The sequence below is a fragment of the Sphaeramia orbicularis genome, chromosome 19 (assembly GCF_902148855.1).
Source record: "Sphaeramia orbicularis chromosome 19, fSphaOr1.1, whole genome shotgun sequence".
Lineage (NCBI taxonomy): Eukaryota > Metazoa > Chordata > Actinopteri > Kurtiformes > Apogonidae > Sphaeramia > Sphaeramia orbicularis.
In genome coordinates, this window is record NC_043975.1 from 25356716 (window position 1) to 25375372 (window position 18657).

General features: G+C 38.0%; 1 protein-coding gene across 1 annotated transcript; it reads left to right on the forward strand.

Moving 5' to 3' along the window:
- The first annotated feature begins 8705 nt into the window (after positions 1-8705).
- meox1 (mesenchyme homeobox 1) lies at positions 8706-16838 on the forward strand. Its single transcript, XM_030122255.1, has 3 exons — positions 8706-9614; positions 13454-13626; positions 16041-16838. The coding sequence occupies exons 1-3, from the start codon at positions 9113-9115 to the stop codon at positions 16161-16163; spliced, it is 798 nt and encodes a 265-aa protein (XP_029978115.1). The 5' UTR covers positions 8706-9112; the 3' UTR covers positions 16164-16838.
- The last annotated feature ends 1819 nt before the right edge of the window (positions 16839-18657 follow it).

Consider the following 18657-nt stretch of genomic DNA (forward strand, 5'->3'; position numbering starts at 1 on the left):
AGAATTCTCTGGCTTTGTTGTGCAGCTCCCCCAGTGCAGCAGATGGAGGTAATGGCTTTAACAGGGGCAGGTACACAAAGCTCCAGTGGCCACAAACCGGAGCTGGACAAACTTTACTGTTGACATCTGGAATTTCTTTCCTCCCCTTCCTTTTTATTTTCTTCCTCTTCGTCTTCTTCTTTTTTCTATTTTTTTTTTTTGGTTTGATTGAGGGCTGACTCACTCGGTACAGTATCCATCATCGTAAAAGCGTCAGCCAGCTAAATATAGACATTTGTTTTCTTGTGCCTGTTCTGGCACTGCATATATTACCACACATGATATCATGCCCTCCTTTGCTTTTGGCTTGACCCCACACTGAACCCCTATAGGGTTTCACTAGTATATACATGTTGGGTAATTATCATAATGGAGGCTGTCATTGGCAATTTATCTCAAATCACCAATGCTTTGTGTCTTATCATAACCTCGCCTGCTGTGGCTTTGACAGGGCAGACAGAGCATTAACCCTACATTACACTGTCTGAACCCCACAAGTTTTACTGCTCACACATTGTCATTAGACAGTGGGTAACGTCACTGCCAATCCATTACATGCTTTGGCCACAGCTGAACATGCATCTATTTTTTCCATCGCTTAGATTGTACCCATAATATATGCGTATCATATCTCAGAAAATGAAGGTATTTTTCAGCTGGAATCACATTGCGTTAAGTGTCCGTATGAGTTTGGAGTTTGTTTTCAGATATTTATGCCAGGTGCTTTCCCATTCTCATGTTTCTTATTGCCTTTCACTGTTTACTGTCAAATTTAACAAGTGTTTTATGATTCTTTTAAAGTTACGCCCATTATGAGGAGCTGTGATTCAGGCTAAAATGAACTAGAATAAATCAAAAATTGAAGGTGTACTTAGCATTATAACATTTCTGTGTTAGAATATCTAAAAATGACAAGACCCATTGTATATTCCATATTTTCTTCCAATTAATGTCATTTTATTCAGTGAAATTGCCTGTTTTAAGCGCTTTATTTCTTTTAATGGCGTCATATCTTCATTATTAAAATTAATGTTTTGTGAAGCCTAATAAACGCCGCATGTATGTACTCACAGAACTGCAGTTACATCAAGTGACTAGAATTTGTAAGGTAATTGAACACATGTTGTCTGTAATCCATTGAACATTACTGGAAAAGGCTTATAACACAGTGAGGTAAGGCAAGTTTATATAAAGTTTACACATAAAACACATTTTATATGTCCTCAAGAAAAATAAAAGGAATATTCATGGGGGAAAAAAACTGTGCTTAAGCAATAAAATATCAAAATGTCAAAAAAATACAGTTAAGAGAAAGTACAGAAAACATAAAATCATAATAAAAGAGAATAAATAACTGAAAAATATCAAAACATATACAGTACTCCAGACAAATTTGCAATGGAAAAAGAAATAAGACTTATAGAGCAATTAGAATGGTGGTGTTACATCTGAAACAAAATAAAGACAACACTTTCTGTGCCATCATATTGTGAGTTTTAGTCACAATCCAGCTTTGCAAAAACATACTGTTAATAAATTTTTAATAAATCACATCATTTCTAATCACAATTGTCGGAGTCACATGAGATTGATAGTGAAATTATACGTCACAACATCATCTACTACGGCATCTTTTGATATTACATATAGAAGTCCTTAGTGGCAGAAATGACATATGGTAAATTTAATAAAAAACAAACAAACAGATATACAAACATATTGTTAATTTTAATTTAATGTCTGTGAATTTACTGTTTAATTCCTCATTTAAGACTCACCTGAGTTTGATGACTAATCTGAGATGTTTTTGATGATGATGTTGATGATTTTGTGTTACTGACTTGAAGTAAGAAAATTAACCCTTTCATGCATAGTGGTCAGTACAGTGGACAGCTATTCTACTGTTGGACTTTTGTATATTCATGGATTTTGTTGTTTTAGTTCCATATCAGCCAACACAGTGGACACATATATATCATCTCATAATACACTGCAATTCATACCATTACTGTAACTTTGCTGTTCTTGATAAACCTGATCTGCAGTAACATGTTTCAGTGTAAATCAGTTGCTTGTTATTGTTATTAGACTGCATTTTTTTTAAACAAAATTTGTTTCTTTTTGCATATTATCTCCATGAAGTGAGTAATGACTAGTATTAGAGTATGTTAAAATGTGAGAAAACATGAGATTAGCAGCATTAAAAAATGTTCTTTATTTCACAGATTTCACACAGTATATCAGTAAATACACGTTTCTTCACTTCAAAAATTAAACGCGTGGTGTCCACCTGCAACTCCATGAAAAATAGGTTCATAAAATATTTTCAATCGCATTGTTTTTTAGTTTTTTTTTATTGCCTAAAGAGGAATAAAAACCGCTCTTGTTTACAGCTCTCATAATTCATGCGTGAAAGGGTTAAGAAACCTTAACTTTATGATGTTGTATGACTATGTGTCTTTTGTATTAATGAAGTGATCAGTTGTTGGTTTTCCTCTCCAGTTTACGTTAAATACTTTAGAAATTTGACAGGTTGAGGTGAACTTTAACCATTCTCCTGTCTGACGCCCAACATTTTTTTGTTTGTAGAGGTTTCTACGCTACAATATTCACTGATGTGAAAATGGTGAATATGTTTTTGCTGTGGTCTTCCTTGCGTGTGAGCAGCTTCTTTCCTCTGTGCAAACTAAAACCACCACCAGGGAGTCGGTGCCCCATGCGCCTTGGGAGTCTATACCCCTAGAGTTTGTTCAGTGATTGAGGAAATGTTTGGCCCGATGAGTATGCTCCCCTTTTGAGGTGTTTGTTAGCCAAGGCTGATCCTGACAACCCTCTGGGGAGCACGCTCAGTAGGCTTCTTCAAAGAGTTCCAGCTCCCAAAGCAGGAAGTCCAACCCTGTGCTACTTGGAAACAAGCGAAGCAGGCAGGAAGGAAGGTAATCCACGAACACACAGCAGCGCTACCATCCAAACACACATTCATATTGACGTCCCTGCAGTTTACCCTGACACCCACAAAACCTGAGGTATTCCTGAGACCCCACAGACAGTTATTCTGATTTATCATGTGTTTGGTGCTCTGTGAGCTTTCCTGTATTGACGTAGTGCATGTGTCAATGTATGAACCATTCCAATACCACACAGGTCACAGACAGCAGATTTGCTATTTTTTCTTTCTTTTTTTTTTTTTTTTAACTTCTTTTTATTGGGGTTTTTCAAATACAAGTACATTTCAAACAAGGTACAATGAGATGCATATGTATATACTCTAAATTTCCAAAAGGAGATATGGAAGATGAGTGAATAAATAAATACGCATCAAACCAAACAAAACCAGACAAAACATAATAACAACAGGAGAATGAAAAAAAAAAAACACACAGAGGATGTCATATGCTCTTTGTTTGCATTTATTTATTTATTACCTATTTATGATGGGTTATTTTTAATATAATAGTCAACAAATTATTGCCATATTGAATAAAATAGATTTGCTGCTATTTTAACAAACAAACCCTATACATTGATTTTTATTTATTTATTTATTTATTTAAAATTTCATTTTATTTTATTTTATTTATTTATTTACTTATTTATTTATTTTTGAACATGCAAAGAAACAAAATAAAACAAAACAAAATAAAACATTTAAATGGACAGAATCTATCTTCAAGCACATACAAGTCTGAATTTTGCATGGTCGAAAAGGAGTAGGAAGAAGCATAAACTTATTTAATCCTACCCCTCAGTCCATTTACACCTTTATCACTAACTTGATACAAGAATCAAACAATACTATTTTCCTAATTTTAGCATCAAATACATAATGCAGTAACTGAATTACACACTACAATATGATCATGGCAGTACAGTCATACAAACAGACTCAACAATTCAACCATTTTCTTCACTAATACATATACTCTGTTATCTGTCTATGAATAAAATTTGGTATGCATTATCAAATATCATGTAGCCTTATTGATTTATAGGACTAGCAGTAGCAGAGAAGCACATTGGAAATTCATTGAATGCATCTAATTCATGGAAATTAATGCTGCATCCTGCATAATATTGGCTTTCACAGAAATGATAATCATTTTCATTCACTGATTATGAGAAAAAGAGTTTATAAAGTGATTAAATATGTGTATACAGAAATTACAAAAACCACTAATCCAATTACTGTGGAGTAAAAGGGGAAAAAAGTGAATGAGAGTTTGTTTAAATAAAAAATCCACAAGACCATGAACTGAGTCTTGTGTGAAGACATTGGGGCCTTTTTCTGCTGTTCCACTTAAAAGCACTAGAGAGCAGTCTTCAATAGATTTTCCATGGATGTAGACTAAACCTCTGCTGTGGCCTGGATGGAACTCAAATACTAGATACTTGCCAATGAAATCAGTAGCCTGGCTTCAGCTGGTCCGGCTCATATTATCCAGTATGCGGTAATATTGTGGTAGCAGGGAAATTAGTTTTTGCGGTATTGTGTCAGTAAAGTAAAGATTACCTGTTTTTATTGTCGTAACCTATAATAAGACCTGTAATGGAAGAGGCTGTGTGTAAGGGGTCAGTTCACTAAAAATGAAGAAATGTAATTTAGTCTGTTTTGTACAAGAGGAACAATGTAGTCTTAAACAGCATTCGTCAGTTTTACAAGCAGTTAATAATTTTTTAATGTGATTTTATAACAGTACACTGCAGAATTATATTATAACACCAAAAATGACGAAGAAATGTGCAATTATTTACAGACTAGGTGATGAATAGGAACACTTTTCTTTGTTTTGCTTCGTCAGACTGTACTGATGTTTATTTATTACACTGTTTACTTTTTCATCTCTTTTGAGAAAATAATATACGATTCCTTTTCATTAAAATGTGTCATCGAAACAGTCTGCCTCTCCTAACAGTTAATCAGAGAGATGAAATTTAAGCTGACGTGCTCTTTTAAAATCTGCATGCTCCAACTGGCTTAAAACTATAACCAGGGTTTCTTCTGTCCAACTCTAACTAGCTCTAACTATGGAAAATGGTAAACAACTTCACAATGCAAGATGATGACAGGCCAATGCCTTAGAGAGCTATAATATTCCCCCACAATAGCAAGAAATTGTAGCCAACACCTGATTCCAATCATATGTGATCATATGTGATTATTAGCACCTGTTGGTGTGTCCCACCTCCCACCTCCCACGCACACCAATACGCACGCGCTCAGTTAAAGCTACACTCACAGACAATACATCTATAGCAAACAATCAGATTAATCCGTCGATTCAGAGTAAAAAGTGTCATAAAAACAGGCTTTGTATTATAACTGTAATAAGTTTGGATGGCGTATTAAGAAATATGTGCAAATCTTATTAACCCATTTTTTATTCCAATTAGAACACAGAAAACATATCAACTGTTAACTCTGAAAAACATACCATTTTAAGCTAATAACAAAAAGCAAAACGATGTATATTGAATTGAATGGCGATGACACGTCTCTAAAAAGTTGGGAACAAAAAATGCTGGAAAAGTTAGTGGCACTTAAAGAAAAAAGGAAGATATAAAATTCTTGAGGATGTATTTGTATTTAAAGATAAATGTCATTGCATTTTTGGTCATAAATGAAGGATAAGATGACTACAAAATGCATTTATACATATTTTTTTCTTTAAAAAAGATTTATATGATGTCAGAATTAAACACAAAAAAATATAGATAAAGGCAATTGCATTTAGATATTGACTTGTCGGGCAGAGTTTTTAATGTTTGCAAATAATTTATACCCCTTTCTAAAAAAGTGTAGTCCATAACAATGCTTAAATGTGACTGTTTATCTTTCATGCTGTGTTGTTGCACTTCCTTACTGGCTTACGGTCAAACACAAGGATTAAAAATAGAATTATTAAAGTCTTTTCATGGCCTGGGGTTTTACAGAAGCTGTTTACAGTGTTTAATTTTGTTTATGGCTGCACCAACAAAGTAAATGAAACCACAATCTTGCGTATTGGCTCCTATCGGTCTGCCAGCTGACTGATAGGAGACAAGAGCCAAGATGATATCTCACCATCTGTGATGGAGGATTGGAGAGATTTGTTAGTGCAAAGACCATGTAAGAATTTCAGTGATTGTAGGAGATAAATTTTTACTCTTGTCTTCTATTCCCTTCAGCTTCATCTCCAGGACAGTAGCAGGGATGAAGGGGCTCCCACAGTCCGGTAAGACCCACGTGAACTGGGGGGTCACTGGGGGTCATGCTGTCAAACTCAAGAGACTGATGGAGAGACTTAATCCTGCTGGTGTCACAAAGATGGATCAGATAAAAAAAAAAAAAAAAAATACACACACCCATCCCACAAATACACACTTATTGATATTGATGTGGACAATATAAAAAAAAAAAAAAAAAAAAAAGCATGCACGTTAACAAAGCAACGATTTCTAAAATTGACTGCACATGTGCGTGTATGAACTCCCTTTTCTACCGTGTACTTTCTCCCTTCCTCTCTTGCACAAACACACATACTGACACACAAACTCACAGTATTAGACTGACAGAGACAGGTTGTCTGCAGAGTGAGGGCAGATGTGACTCATGTCCAACTCATTTATCTGCAATCTGTGGTGTGTATGACTGAGTTAGTGCACATACACTCGGGCTTTTCAAACAAACAGGATTTCTCTTGTGCAAACACAGACATATCACAAATCCTCATGCACATATACACACACAATATACACACACAATCACCGATCCTGTGTTGAACAAATCGACCGTAACACAAAGTTTCTCGTCATTGTTTTATTTTAACCGATGACACTTTGTTTAGAGCTTGTTCTCAAATTAACAGAAATACACTTTCTATCTCTGTTTTATTCACGCAAACTCTCACTCACATGTATTTTTAGAGCACACACAGAAACGCACACACTCTAATTTATCCTGACACACAGATGGCCTCTGCTCTGACCACAAATGCAGTGTAACCCCTGCTCCCTGCGGTGCGGCCAGGGCTCAGACTGCCAGTAAAATCGAGGGATGCTTCATGGCTCAACAATTCGCTGGGTAAATGGAAAGGGTTTTGTGTGTGACCTCAAACACTGCTCACTCTTTCTGTTTTTCCTTTATCACTTTCTTTTTGACTCTTTCTGTATCTGCGCAGGTCCAATCTTTATTTTGTTGTTGCTTTTATTTTTTTCCTCTGTGCAGTGAAGTTATCTTCTGTAACGTTTAATAGCTTATTTTTATCGAAACTAATAGACGTATAGAACAAGATTTCCATTTCTATAAGACTTTTTTAAATATTTAGATATCCCTTATTTTCCCAAATAGGAAAATGTCAGTATGAAATCACATAAATATACAAAAATAACATTAATATGTACAATATTGATTCTAATTATACAATTTATAGTTACATTAATATACAAACAAAGAACCTGAGAGTGTATTATAACAAGTTTTCTAAAAAAACAAAAACAAACTTGCTTTCTTCCTTCTATATTTTATATGTCTCTCTGTTCTTTTCTGTATTTCTTCTTTCTCTGAGCGGAGGTGTGAACCACGTCCTCTTTTTTTTCCCCTTTAGAGGTCAGGAGCAAAGTGAGGACACAAGAGGAAGACAAACCTCACCTCTCAAATATGAGCAGTATGAAGAAAACTGCATTTCTGTAAAATGTGGTTCAGTGGGTTTATTGGGTAACGGATACACGGAAACTAGAGTCCACAGTTTGGTTTTGCCAAAAGGTTTTAATGGTATTAGAGACATTACTTCATGGGGAAGTGGCTTTTATCGAGCGCAGTCTGCACAGATTAAAAATCTGTGATCAGATAATTGAATAATAACATCCACGCTGCTCCAAATGCGGTTAATCTACATGGGCTTGCTGTCACACACACTTGCTGCTGCTGTTTTATTTCTAAAAGCTAAAAAAGTAAAGAGTGAGTTCCACAGAGAAATATGGAGCAGACGATGCAAAATAATTATCCATTAAAGGGCATTCAGTTGCAATCCCTCAGCCTTAGTGTTTGTCAAGGGAAAATATTGGCTTATATTTTTGAAATATTACGCTGAAATTTTATATTGTGTTTCAGTAAAGTGGGAAACCCTCCAGAGGTGTGAGAGCCTGCATAGCGAATGTCTCCCATCACCTCAAAGTCTAGCCAGGTGGATTTGGGTGTGAAGCATAAATGTGAACACACACATACACAAGCTTTAAAGTCATAAAAACAAATGAAAGAGGAAAAAAGGCTTCTTAGATTGAAGAGGACAGGCAGGGATCAGGGGCACGAAGGGAAAGGGTTAGGGTTAACTTTCCTCTAAAGGGTGTCAAAAAAGGAACTAAATTGGGTGTCAGAAAGCACTAAGAAGCTGAAATAAGTTGGGGTCCCCAGCTCCCATGTGGGTGGGTGCTTGCTTTATATTTTACAGACAATGTCCCTTTAAAAAGCCCCACGTCTGGAAAGCCCATTAGATGTGCATATAAAATTTCCCCCGTGATTAATAGTTGATGAGGCAGGGTTGGTTGGAGGGTACTACCAACATGTGGCCGACAGGGCTCCTCCTCTGCAATCTCACGTTACACTCCATAAACTTGCCACTCTTTCCCACCTATATGTTTAAAAAGGAGGAGGGCTCACTTGTCAAGAATGCCTTAGAAGAGTTGTGAAAACAGCCAGCCAAGAAGGGGAGTCATGCAGTTACGGATGCAGCTCTCCCAACACGCCACAAGCCAGTCAGAGAAAGAGGGTGTGTGAGAGCAAGACAGAGGGAAAGTGTGTGTGAGCGTGTCAGGACCAGAGGCTCCGAAGGACGTCACACACACACTCCCAAAAAGAAAGGGGAAACACACTGTCACAGGAAGGCGTCTATCCTCACGCGCTTTGGGCCGTGGAAGAGTCAGCAGCCTCAGATAGACGTGAGTACTCCAGAGGTGGATGCAGTGAGATGATGACTAGTGTTTAATAAGTGCAATCAGCTAAGTGGAGTTTTCTCAACACTGATAAAAGACAAATCCTGCCTTAAGTTGGACTCATAATTGAGTGATTCAAGAGTGTGTGAAGTGTATTTGCACCACTATGGATCAGCCAGCCAGCAGCTGCATGCGGAGCGCTCATCCTGGTAGCCCCATTTGGGGTTGCATGAGGAACCCTCACTCAGGTGTCCCGGGGGGGAATCTGCAGTACCAGCAGGCCCCTTTCTCCCTGCACCAGAAGCCTGAGTTCCTGGCCTACACAGATTTCTCCAGCTCCTGCCTGGTGCCAGCCTCACCGCATCCAGCCTACCCCCGTGACGACAGACTGTACCAAGACAGCCAAGGGGGTTATCAGAGAGCCGATTGGCAGTTCAGCTCCTGTGAGACACGGGCGAGGGCTCCCGAGGCCTGTCCACCTGTTGCCCCCGTGGCGGTGGGCGCTGGAGGTGGAGGGGTCAACGTAGGGCCAGAGATGGACAGTGTAGGTGGCGAGCGGCTGCCGGGGGCTGTGTCCGTGTGCCTGGATGGAGAATACTCACCCCAGAGCGTGGCATCAGCTGACTCAGATAAGAAGAGCTCCAATAAAAGAAAGAGGGACGTCACAGGTGAGTCAGGGTGAGCTGGGGTAGATGGGAGTCAGCTGTGCAGGGAATCTTAAATGTCACATCAAATTTCCACCATTTTCTAATATACAATGACTTCATTTACCATGAACAGAAAAGTGAGGAGTGTGTAAATAAATGAAATAAATTTGTGTTAATTTACCTGCTTGAAATTAGTTTACAATGATACAAAAATGTAATAAACAAAAACACACCTTGTTTCTCGGTAAAAATAAATAGACAATTCTATCTTAAATGTGTCGAGGCTGAAATTTTTCGTCTGTGCCTTCTGTCATAGCTGGCAATAATACAAATCATCTGTGCATTTCCTCACCAAATTAGTCTTTAACAGGACTCTCACCAGATTGCTATGTGAAAGGTGAGTAGGTGACAAGACTTTAGTGTTCACCACACACACTAAAAAGTTGCAGTTGCATCCTCTTATTGTTCAAGGGCTTTCAAAAGGCTGAAATGATTAATGAGACATCCGAGCGTTTAATTGTGCCCGGTATCCTATGGAAATAGACCATTGTTTTATTACAGCATGACCCAGTTAAGATGCCAGTTAAATATGACATCAGGTTTCTGCAGTTTAAAAAAAATGTGAGTATACATCACCACATTAAGTGTCGAGACTGACTTTATTATATACAAAGTTAACAGTAATAATTCATATCAAATTCCATAGTTATTTACAGTGAGTAGTTGCAAATATTTGTAATTTTATTTTAAGCTAAGACTGATGAAAATGTTGATGCGATACAAGCTGAATTTCTCAATGTAAAAGTTGGACTATATTGAGTTTATAATGCAGCAGAAGAAAAGCGTGTTCATCATATGCAAATCATTTTTATTTCACTTGCTAAAAACAGATATCATTTAAAAAATTCAAAAAGTAAACTGAAAAACCTTGCTTTACACTTTTCTCTTGGTTTAAGTCTAACCCTCACTGTTAACGAATTTATGTACTTTAAAAGAATATTTACATCCATATTACAATTTTACCCAAAAGTGATACAAATACAAAATCCATTTAACCAATTTAAAAAAAAAAATCAAATTAATTAACAAATGAATGTCACTGATGTTTTTTCTTTGTTTTGATTTATTAATAAAATCTTTATTTTAACATATACTACATGGGTTTTTTCCACAATAAAAGTCTACGTGTCATTTAATCTACCATCTCTCATCTCCAAAACTATATTTTTTTGTCCATTAAAAACAAAACAAAACTGATCCTACAGCATGAATAATTATGTCTGTAACAGACATGAGGCTAATTGAAGAGGATGGGGGGACTATAGATCCCCCTCCCTTTCTTACCTTATTGTAACCTCCACTCACTACAGTGAAAACATGCCAGACCACGTCTGGTAAAATCACTTGCCTGTTAGCCCACTTTTTACATTCTTATCCATTGACATTTTCCTGTCGTTAAGCCGTAACACAATCTCCCACTGAGTGCATGCAACATGCCTGACCACTACATCAGTTCTTGGTTTCAAAAAAGAGCCATTCAGTCTTGTATTGACTAGCTGTTAGAACAGCATATATTAGGAAAATGTCCTGAAGGCATCCGTATTACAGACAGAGCTGCTATACAGTCTACTAAAGTCTGTGTGTACTTACACTGATATTGTGTTGCAGTGCAAAGAGAGATTTTTCCAAAAGGTGAAACCCAATATGATATCTGATACATGAATATTATCTGATTTACATATTAGGAAATGAATGTAAGATTTTATTCACACCTCTGCAAAATGGTGATGTGAAATTATCATCATCATCATCATTATTATTATTATTAGCAGTAGTAGTAGTAGTAGTAGTAATAGTAGTAGTAATAGTAGTAGTAGAAGTAGCAGTAATAGTAGTAGTAGAAGTAGTAGTAGTGGTAGTAGTAGTAGTAGTAGTCGTAGTAGATCTAGTAGTAGTATTAGTAGCAGTAGTAGCAGTAGTAGTAGTAGTAGTATCTAAGATATTGTGGGAAAATTAAAAAAACAAAAAACAGAATGGAACCTGCTCTGTGGTTTTGCTTTAAAAGTACTAATTACACATTTACAGCAGACTTAATTCAGTCCTGATTAAGACAAACTACTCTTGCACCATACACTCAGAAAGCACCAAATGCTGTTTGTCTTTGGGACCCCGCTGAGAGCAGAAGCCTTCTCTTTGTCAGTTTACGGCCTCTAGCTGTGCAGGATATTTATTGGGGGCCTGTTTAGTGAGAGTCAGTATGTGCCCTGCCAGGTGTTCACTTACTAAACCTGCCTGACACAGTTCCAGACGCGGCCTGACGAGGCTAGGTTCAGCTGGCACACTTAAAGCAGATTGTCATTAATGACAAACAACAGTGGGACAGGTTTCCACTATGACACATGGGTACGCCAGCAGTTCTACGTTTCTCATCCAGAGGCACATAAGTAGGCATGCATAAATTCAACTTCTGCACATGCACACACACACACATCCAGAATATCCTGGTCTGCCCAGACACATCTGGATCAGGTACTGCAGTCCAGTCCATTTCACATCCTGGCCCAGTGCTCTGGCAAACACCAAGAAAAACTTCTCACTTTGACAAATTAGAACCATTTTCTGGTGATTACATCAGCTGCTGGTGTCGCTACCATTGCACAAATATTACCCAAACAAGTTGATCTTGAGGCACAAGCGAGACTTTACTGACAGTTAACATCAACCAGGTTTTATTTGTATTCATCCTGGTAAATGAGGACTTAAACCCTATTGTTACCGAAGGAATTTTAAGCCTCAGGAATCTAGAAATTTCATCAATAACCTGCACAAATTGTCATAAGAAAGGTTGGAAAATTTAGTTTATTCTATAAAAACTCACTAAAGAAAGCTATTGGGGTTCGACTGAAGGCTCTGAGAGGATATGGAACCCATTTGGTAGCGCTTATTTTGGTTCTGAAAGCTCAACAAAGCACTTTTAATATCAAAACCCTATGTCAGTGTAGTTAAAATTACATGCACTGGTTGACCCCTTCACCCATCTCCACATTCATGGACATCTCAGGCTTTTTTTTTTTTTTTTTTGGATGTGTTGCTGTCATGTCAAGATGAGTTAATGCAAATCTACCACTCATGCTCCAGAGGGAAATATTTTGAGATATGTAACACACACACACAAAACCACACACACACACACACACACACACACACACACAGCATTCAGACCTGGACACATCCGCACCTTTGTTCTTTTGTTAGAGGCTTTAACGATGTTCCGCTGCATTCCACGCCTAACTCAGTCCCTATGTGCCTGGATTGGTGGCCCCTGCCCTGTGTCGAGATAGAAAATATTAGATCACAGACAAAGTAAGGAGACATGCGAAAATGCTAAATTTGTTTATGTACTGTATTTCCATTCATATACAGGCAGATGAGTCACATATATAGCGCAGACGCACATAAACAGTGCAGGTGACAAGACTCATGAGGACAGGTCAGGGTGGTCTTTTTTTACTATATGAGGGCCCTCCTATTAAAGAGTCTTTGGAGTTGTGGTTTTGTTGGCTTTAAAGACCCTTAAGGTCTGTGTAATAGTAAAGCTGGACACACAATGTTTGAAGACTGAATTTAAAATCATATTAGGCCTAAAAGGGTCAATTAGTAGACTGACACTGAATGCAAACTGAGCACATATAGAATAAAAACGACAAACTGAATCATTTTTTTTCTTAATTTAATACAAATGTGATGTAAAATGAAGAATAATGCGTGCCCTCTTTTAATAGAGTATGGATACAAAAACTTTCAGATGAAGAAAAAAACACAAAAAAATCACTTCAAAACTGCGCAAAATTCATTTTCAGATATCCAAGAGGCCAGTTATAAGGTGGACTCCAGCTGCAAGGCGAGGAAAGAGCGCACAGCCTTCACCAAGGAGCAGCTGAGAGAGCTGGAAGCCGAGTTCACCCACCACAACTACCTGACCAGGCTCCGTCGCTACGAGATCGCCGTCAACCTGGACCTCACAGAGAGACAGGTACTCCATCAAATATATACATCAGCGTTTGGAGCCTCTCATTGCCATCACTCATCTGTATTATACATAAATATATATATATATATATATATATATATATATATATATATATATATATATATATATATATATATATATAGTTAAATGCAATAACACACTTTAAACTCAATTTTCTTTTATTTAATCTGTACTGATACCTTATACAACATATGGGCAACATCTAGAAGACACATTTTTGTTGTAAAATAGTGTATAAATAGATAAGAGTAATTAATTTTGTGCTTTTCCAGAAACATAATCCATCATCCATGAATAGAATTTTAAATTAAAAAAATAGTACAGGTTGTTCTGTATTATTTTGAACACACTATTCTTTTATTTAATCAATACTGACACCTTATACAACACATGGGCAACATCTAGAAGAAACATTTTGGTTAGAAAATAGATAAAAGTAACACTTTTTGTGCTTTTCCAGAAACACAATCCACCTAACAAGAATTGAAATAGTAATTCAAAATACTACAAGTTATTTTTTTTCTTTTATTTCTCCATCTGTTCTGTAAAAAAACGAAATCAATGACGTAATTATTGTTTTTTAAGATGAGCAGCACCCTTTAAGATATCATTCATCTCCTATATGGTCATTTACACACACAAACACACATCCATTTTCTTTTCCAGAATATTAAAATTTTAATCCTGTGGTTCAAGTAGAATTTCATGCATCTTTACTGAGTGGGTTTTCAGATCTAGACTGGATGAAATAAGGCTAACATATGTAGATGCTGCTGGATAAAGCCCCAGTCTGTCAGGCCCAGCGTCCCAGCTCCTCCTAATGAGGCCACAGTGCCACAGTGACCACACATACTGCAGTCTGCTCCTAAATCTATTTCCCAGGCCCTCTAGAACACACACACACACACACTTGTACAGACAGACACATTTAGACACACACTCACAGAGCCAGGATCCATCTTCACTCCCAGCTCCCACTGCAACTCTCCGTGCTTTTTCCAGCTCATCCTACATGTCTTGGCCTTTTGCCGTCTTTTCAATCAGTCACAATGAGCAGATGAACTTGGATGAAGAGGCTACAGTATGTGGGAAGAAATTCATATGTGAGTTGCAGGCGGGAATACTTAGTGGGATTCGCAAAGTTCACTCGAAGCCTGACCTTAAATGCTCGACTGAGGCTGTCTGGCCGGAGAAACTTAAAACTTGGAGTTGTCAAAATGCTATTATATTCTGTATTTGTATAATCTTGTGTATTAAAACTGATTTTCGCTGTGTGCACCCAAACTGTTTCTGTTATTATACATAATTATGATGAATACATGATGCTTCTAGTGTTGCATTTTTGTATCTGCTTTGTCCTTGAACTTCGGGAAGCGCATGTTTTTGCTGCTATTCTTGGAAAGACGGTTAAAGCATGATATCATAGTCATTTCAGAACAGTGCAGATACAGATGCACACAATCCACTGTGAATAAACCTACTTCCTGTGTAGGCTGACATCCTGATAATTGACTTCTATGACCTACTGTCTATACGATACTCTCTGCCTGTATTTTTGTACAGATTTCTGAGCCAGAACCAAGTACTTTGTTCTGACAATTCATTCTCCCTGTAATTCCAAAGTAAACCAAGCCAATTTATATACCGTGCAGGGGGATTTGAGGGAGATTATTTGTCTGTTTTTCTGCTGACCGTGTTGTAAATTTTGTTAAAAAATGCCAAACATAAAAAAAACCACAGTGATCATTTTACAAGTTCTAATACATAGAGTATGCACATATTCTGTGTTCAGTATGGGATGGCAGAAACACTATGAGAGAATAGAATTAATTTACATTTAGTTTACTTTTATAGTTTTTGAACACTTTCTAATATACTTCGTGCAGTTTTACTTTGGCATTTAGTAAATGCTGAACTCACAATGCAAAAGTGACAGTTGGTAATGCAAACATTTCCTTTAACATATGAGCTTTAAGTCAATTCAATTCAACTTTATTTATAGTGCACATTTCATGCACAAGGCAGACTCAAAGTGCTTCACAACAGGTATATAACATAAAAACATAAAAAAAGACACACAGGGCTTTACAGAAATAGCTGGATATGAAAACAAACAACAGTCAAACAGTAAAAGAAGGGAATGGATCAGGGAAAAACTCCAAAAACCTAGTGGGAAAAGAGAAACCTCGGGTAGAACCACAGTGAAGGAGAGATCCACTCCCATGGACGGACAGACTGTAGATGCACCAGGACTGATGGACGTCCATGTGCGGATGTAGTTCCAGTCTGTAAAGAAGATGCAGTAGGGTGGGGGCATGGCATAGTTCATAGAATAGTGGCATAGTTCATGGCATAGTTAACTCTAATGTAGCATTTCTTCTGTCTTTCGACTACAGGTGAAAGTGTGGTTCCAGAACAGGAGGATGAAGTGGAAGAGAGTAAAAGGAGGACAGTCAGGCTCACCAAACGACCTGGAAAATGACGATATAGACTCTGCGGCTTCACCCAGCTCTGAATGAGCGAGGGACCAAGAGGCGCTGTTAAAAGTACACGCCAACAGCATCATGACATACGCAGACTGGGGTCAAGTGGATGCAAATGCAGCGCTATGCAACATTTTGTCATTTCAAGTTGCCTGTGGGAATCAAATGAGACTTTTTTTTTTTTCCCCAGAAAGAAACTAGACATCCAGTTTGCTTTTGTGGTTGTTGATGTAAATATTTGATTTATGTCCACAATGAATTGCATTATGATGTGCCATTGATAAATACTTGTTATAAATCCCAATTCTTGTTGCAGTAACTATGGTTATATACTATATTTGACATGATACCTCACCAAAACTCCAAGTCTACAGTCATTGCAGAGCAGTGACAAAGCCAACGAACAGCTTAAAGGCTAGTGATAACATACAGGAGCATGATGTGATTGTGTTTGAGCACATCCTCTCTGGTTCCAGTACAGTAATTATGACCTTTGATGCTTGACTACAACCACCTGGGAAAACTCAGATTGCACAAATGTTGCCAAGCCATAAGTGCCTCCAATATCAGATTTTTTTGTCATTTTTTCCCCTAGAGTATAGTTTTTTGTTCTATCAAGGATTATAAAAAAAAAAAAAACTTTTTTATACATTTTGAATGTTATTGATAAAATACAGATGTTGCCTGTTTCTGCAAATAGAATAAATCATCTGCTGCAAAAACGAGGAAAATATCTCGATAATTTCTTCCACCCGCATCAACTGAGTTATGATTTGACAGTAGGTAGATCTGCACTTTTGGCTGATGCTATTATCACACACAGATGTTTTGGTCATTATAAACTACAATTACAACAAGTTGGTGCCCAGATAGTAATCGTTTGCCTTCATTTAATCTCAGTGCCAGGTATCAAATGCGTACTTGTATGCCACATCATGAACGTAAAGGATAATTACATGCACATTTATACCTATGTGCGTGCTTGTGTGCTTACACCTCATTGGCTTGAGTTACATTTTTACCAGGTGCTGCTTAGTTACACAGCTGAGTAAAATCTTCCTCTATGGGGGTCAGTAGGTCTTATCAGGAGGTCTTATCATTGTAGGGGCTCATACCAGCTTCATAAATATCTAATATAAAGTAGAGGTCAGATCAGATCACAATCATCTCCCATAAACGCCCACCTTGATCCTCAGTATAGCACCATAATCCTTAAGAATGTTTTATAGCAGTGACTGGGCTCCTGTAGACCTAAAGTGAGGTCTAAAATGATCTGACAAGTAATGACAGAGCTATAAGTAGATGTGAGTGTGTTTGTGTACACACTTGATCGGAACATTCGTTTTTGCGCCCCATCTCTGTCATTCCCAGAGCCTCACAAAGGGCCATTAACCTGACAAGGTGGAGTCGGACTCCAAGAGCTAAACTATTTGGCCCCTACATGCTATTTTCAACGGAAGCATCTGGATGGGGCCAATTTGATCTCAACCTGAGTGGAACCTAGACAAACCCACGCACGGGGCCCCCCAGGACCAGAGGGGGGGTAGATGGGTGGGTGTGTAGAGGGGGGCTTGCTGGCTGACCACTTGCGTATGATGGAAAAGGGAAATAATAGGTGGGTATGGGTGAAAAGACGGCTTCTCAAGTACAGGATGTTGTTGTAGCAGGTAGCCAGTCATCCAATTTCCTGCTTCCCAAAGAAAACAAGAGCTCGAGCATAGGAGTCCCGAGACTTACAATGGTGGGCCTATGCTTAGACTCCGGCCAACCAAACAAAGCCTTCAGAGGTTACTGCCCTTTCTGCTGGTCTGCAGGGACATGTGCTGCTGGGAGGGTGGGATGGTTGTTCCACACATACACACACACCACGCAGAGCCGGGGTCAAGTGTTACTGTACGTCTGACCCCTCTGGGCCCCCGCTGCAGCTGCTGGGGGTGGAATAACTCTAAACCGATCCTGTGCCCATTTTCCCCCTACCTAAGCCTCTATTAGGGTCTATTATTGTATTAGTGGTAATAGTAGTCAAAATAAACCATGTCCAATTGTAATGATAGTATTAATATCAGCAATGTAAACTAATGAAAATGGAATGTTGTTCTTTCACCATAGAGGTTTCTTTTAAAAGCACAGGGGTGGCCAAAATTATGGATTAGATTTAATTATGTATTGTGATTGTGGGATGTACAGCCCTGCCAAAACACCCAAGAAGGCAAAACCTGCAGGTTTTTCTTTCACTTATCTGCAGCAAAGTGGTTCATCAAGGGAACGAAAGCCGATTTTTTCACTCTATTACTCGTCGTGTACACATTTGTTCATTTTTGTTGTTTTAGTATTAATTGATTAACTTTCTGGATGTTAAAAAAGCACTGTAGATGTACAAACCCAGGCGACAAGAATAACACTCCGTAATGCTAATAGTGTGTTCACATTCCCACATTCCCACAGATTTTAAGGCTGTGGCAGCCACCAAAAATAATGCTGGATACCATCCCTGCAATATCTCCTCAGCCCTGATTATATAAGCAGATCA

Coding starts and splice junctions, on each gene's coding strand:
- meox1 (XM_030122255.1), top strand. CDS start 9,113: ATGGATCAGCCAGCCAGCAGCTGCATGCGGAGCGCTCATCCTGGTAGC. Junction 9,615..13,453: donor AAGAAAGAGGGACGTCACAG/GTGAGTCAGGGT, acceptor ATTCATTTTCAG/ATATCCAAGAGGCCAGTTAT. Junction 13,627..16,040: donor TGGACCTCACAGAGAGACAG/GTACTCCATCAA, acceptor TTTCGACTACAG/GTGAAAGTGTGGTTCCAGAA.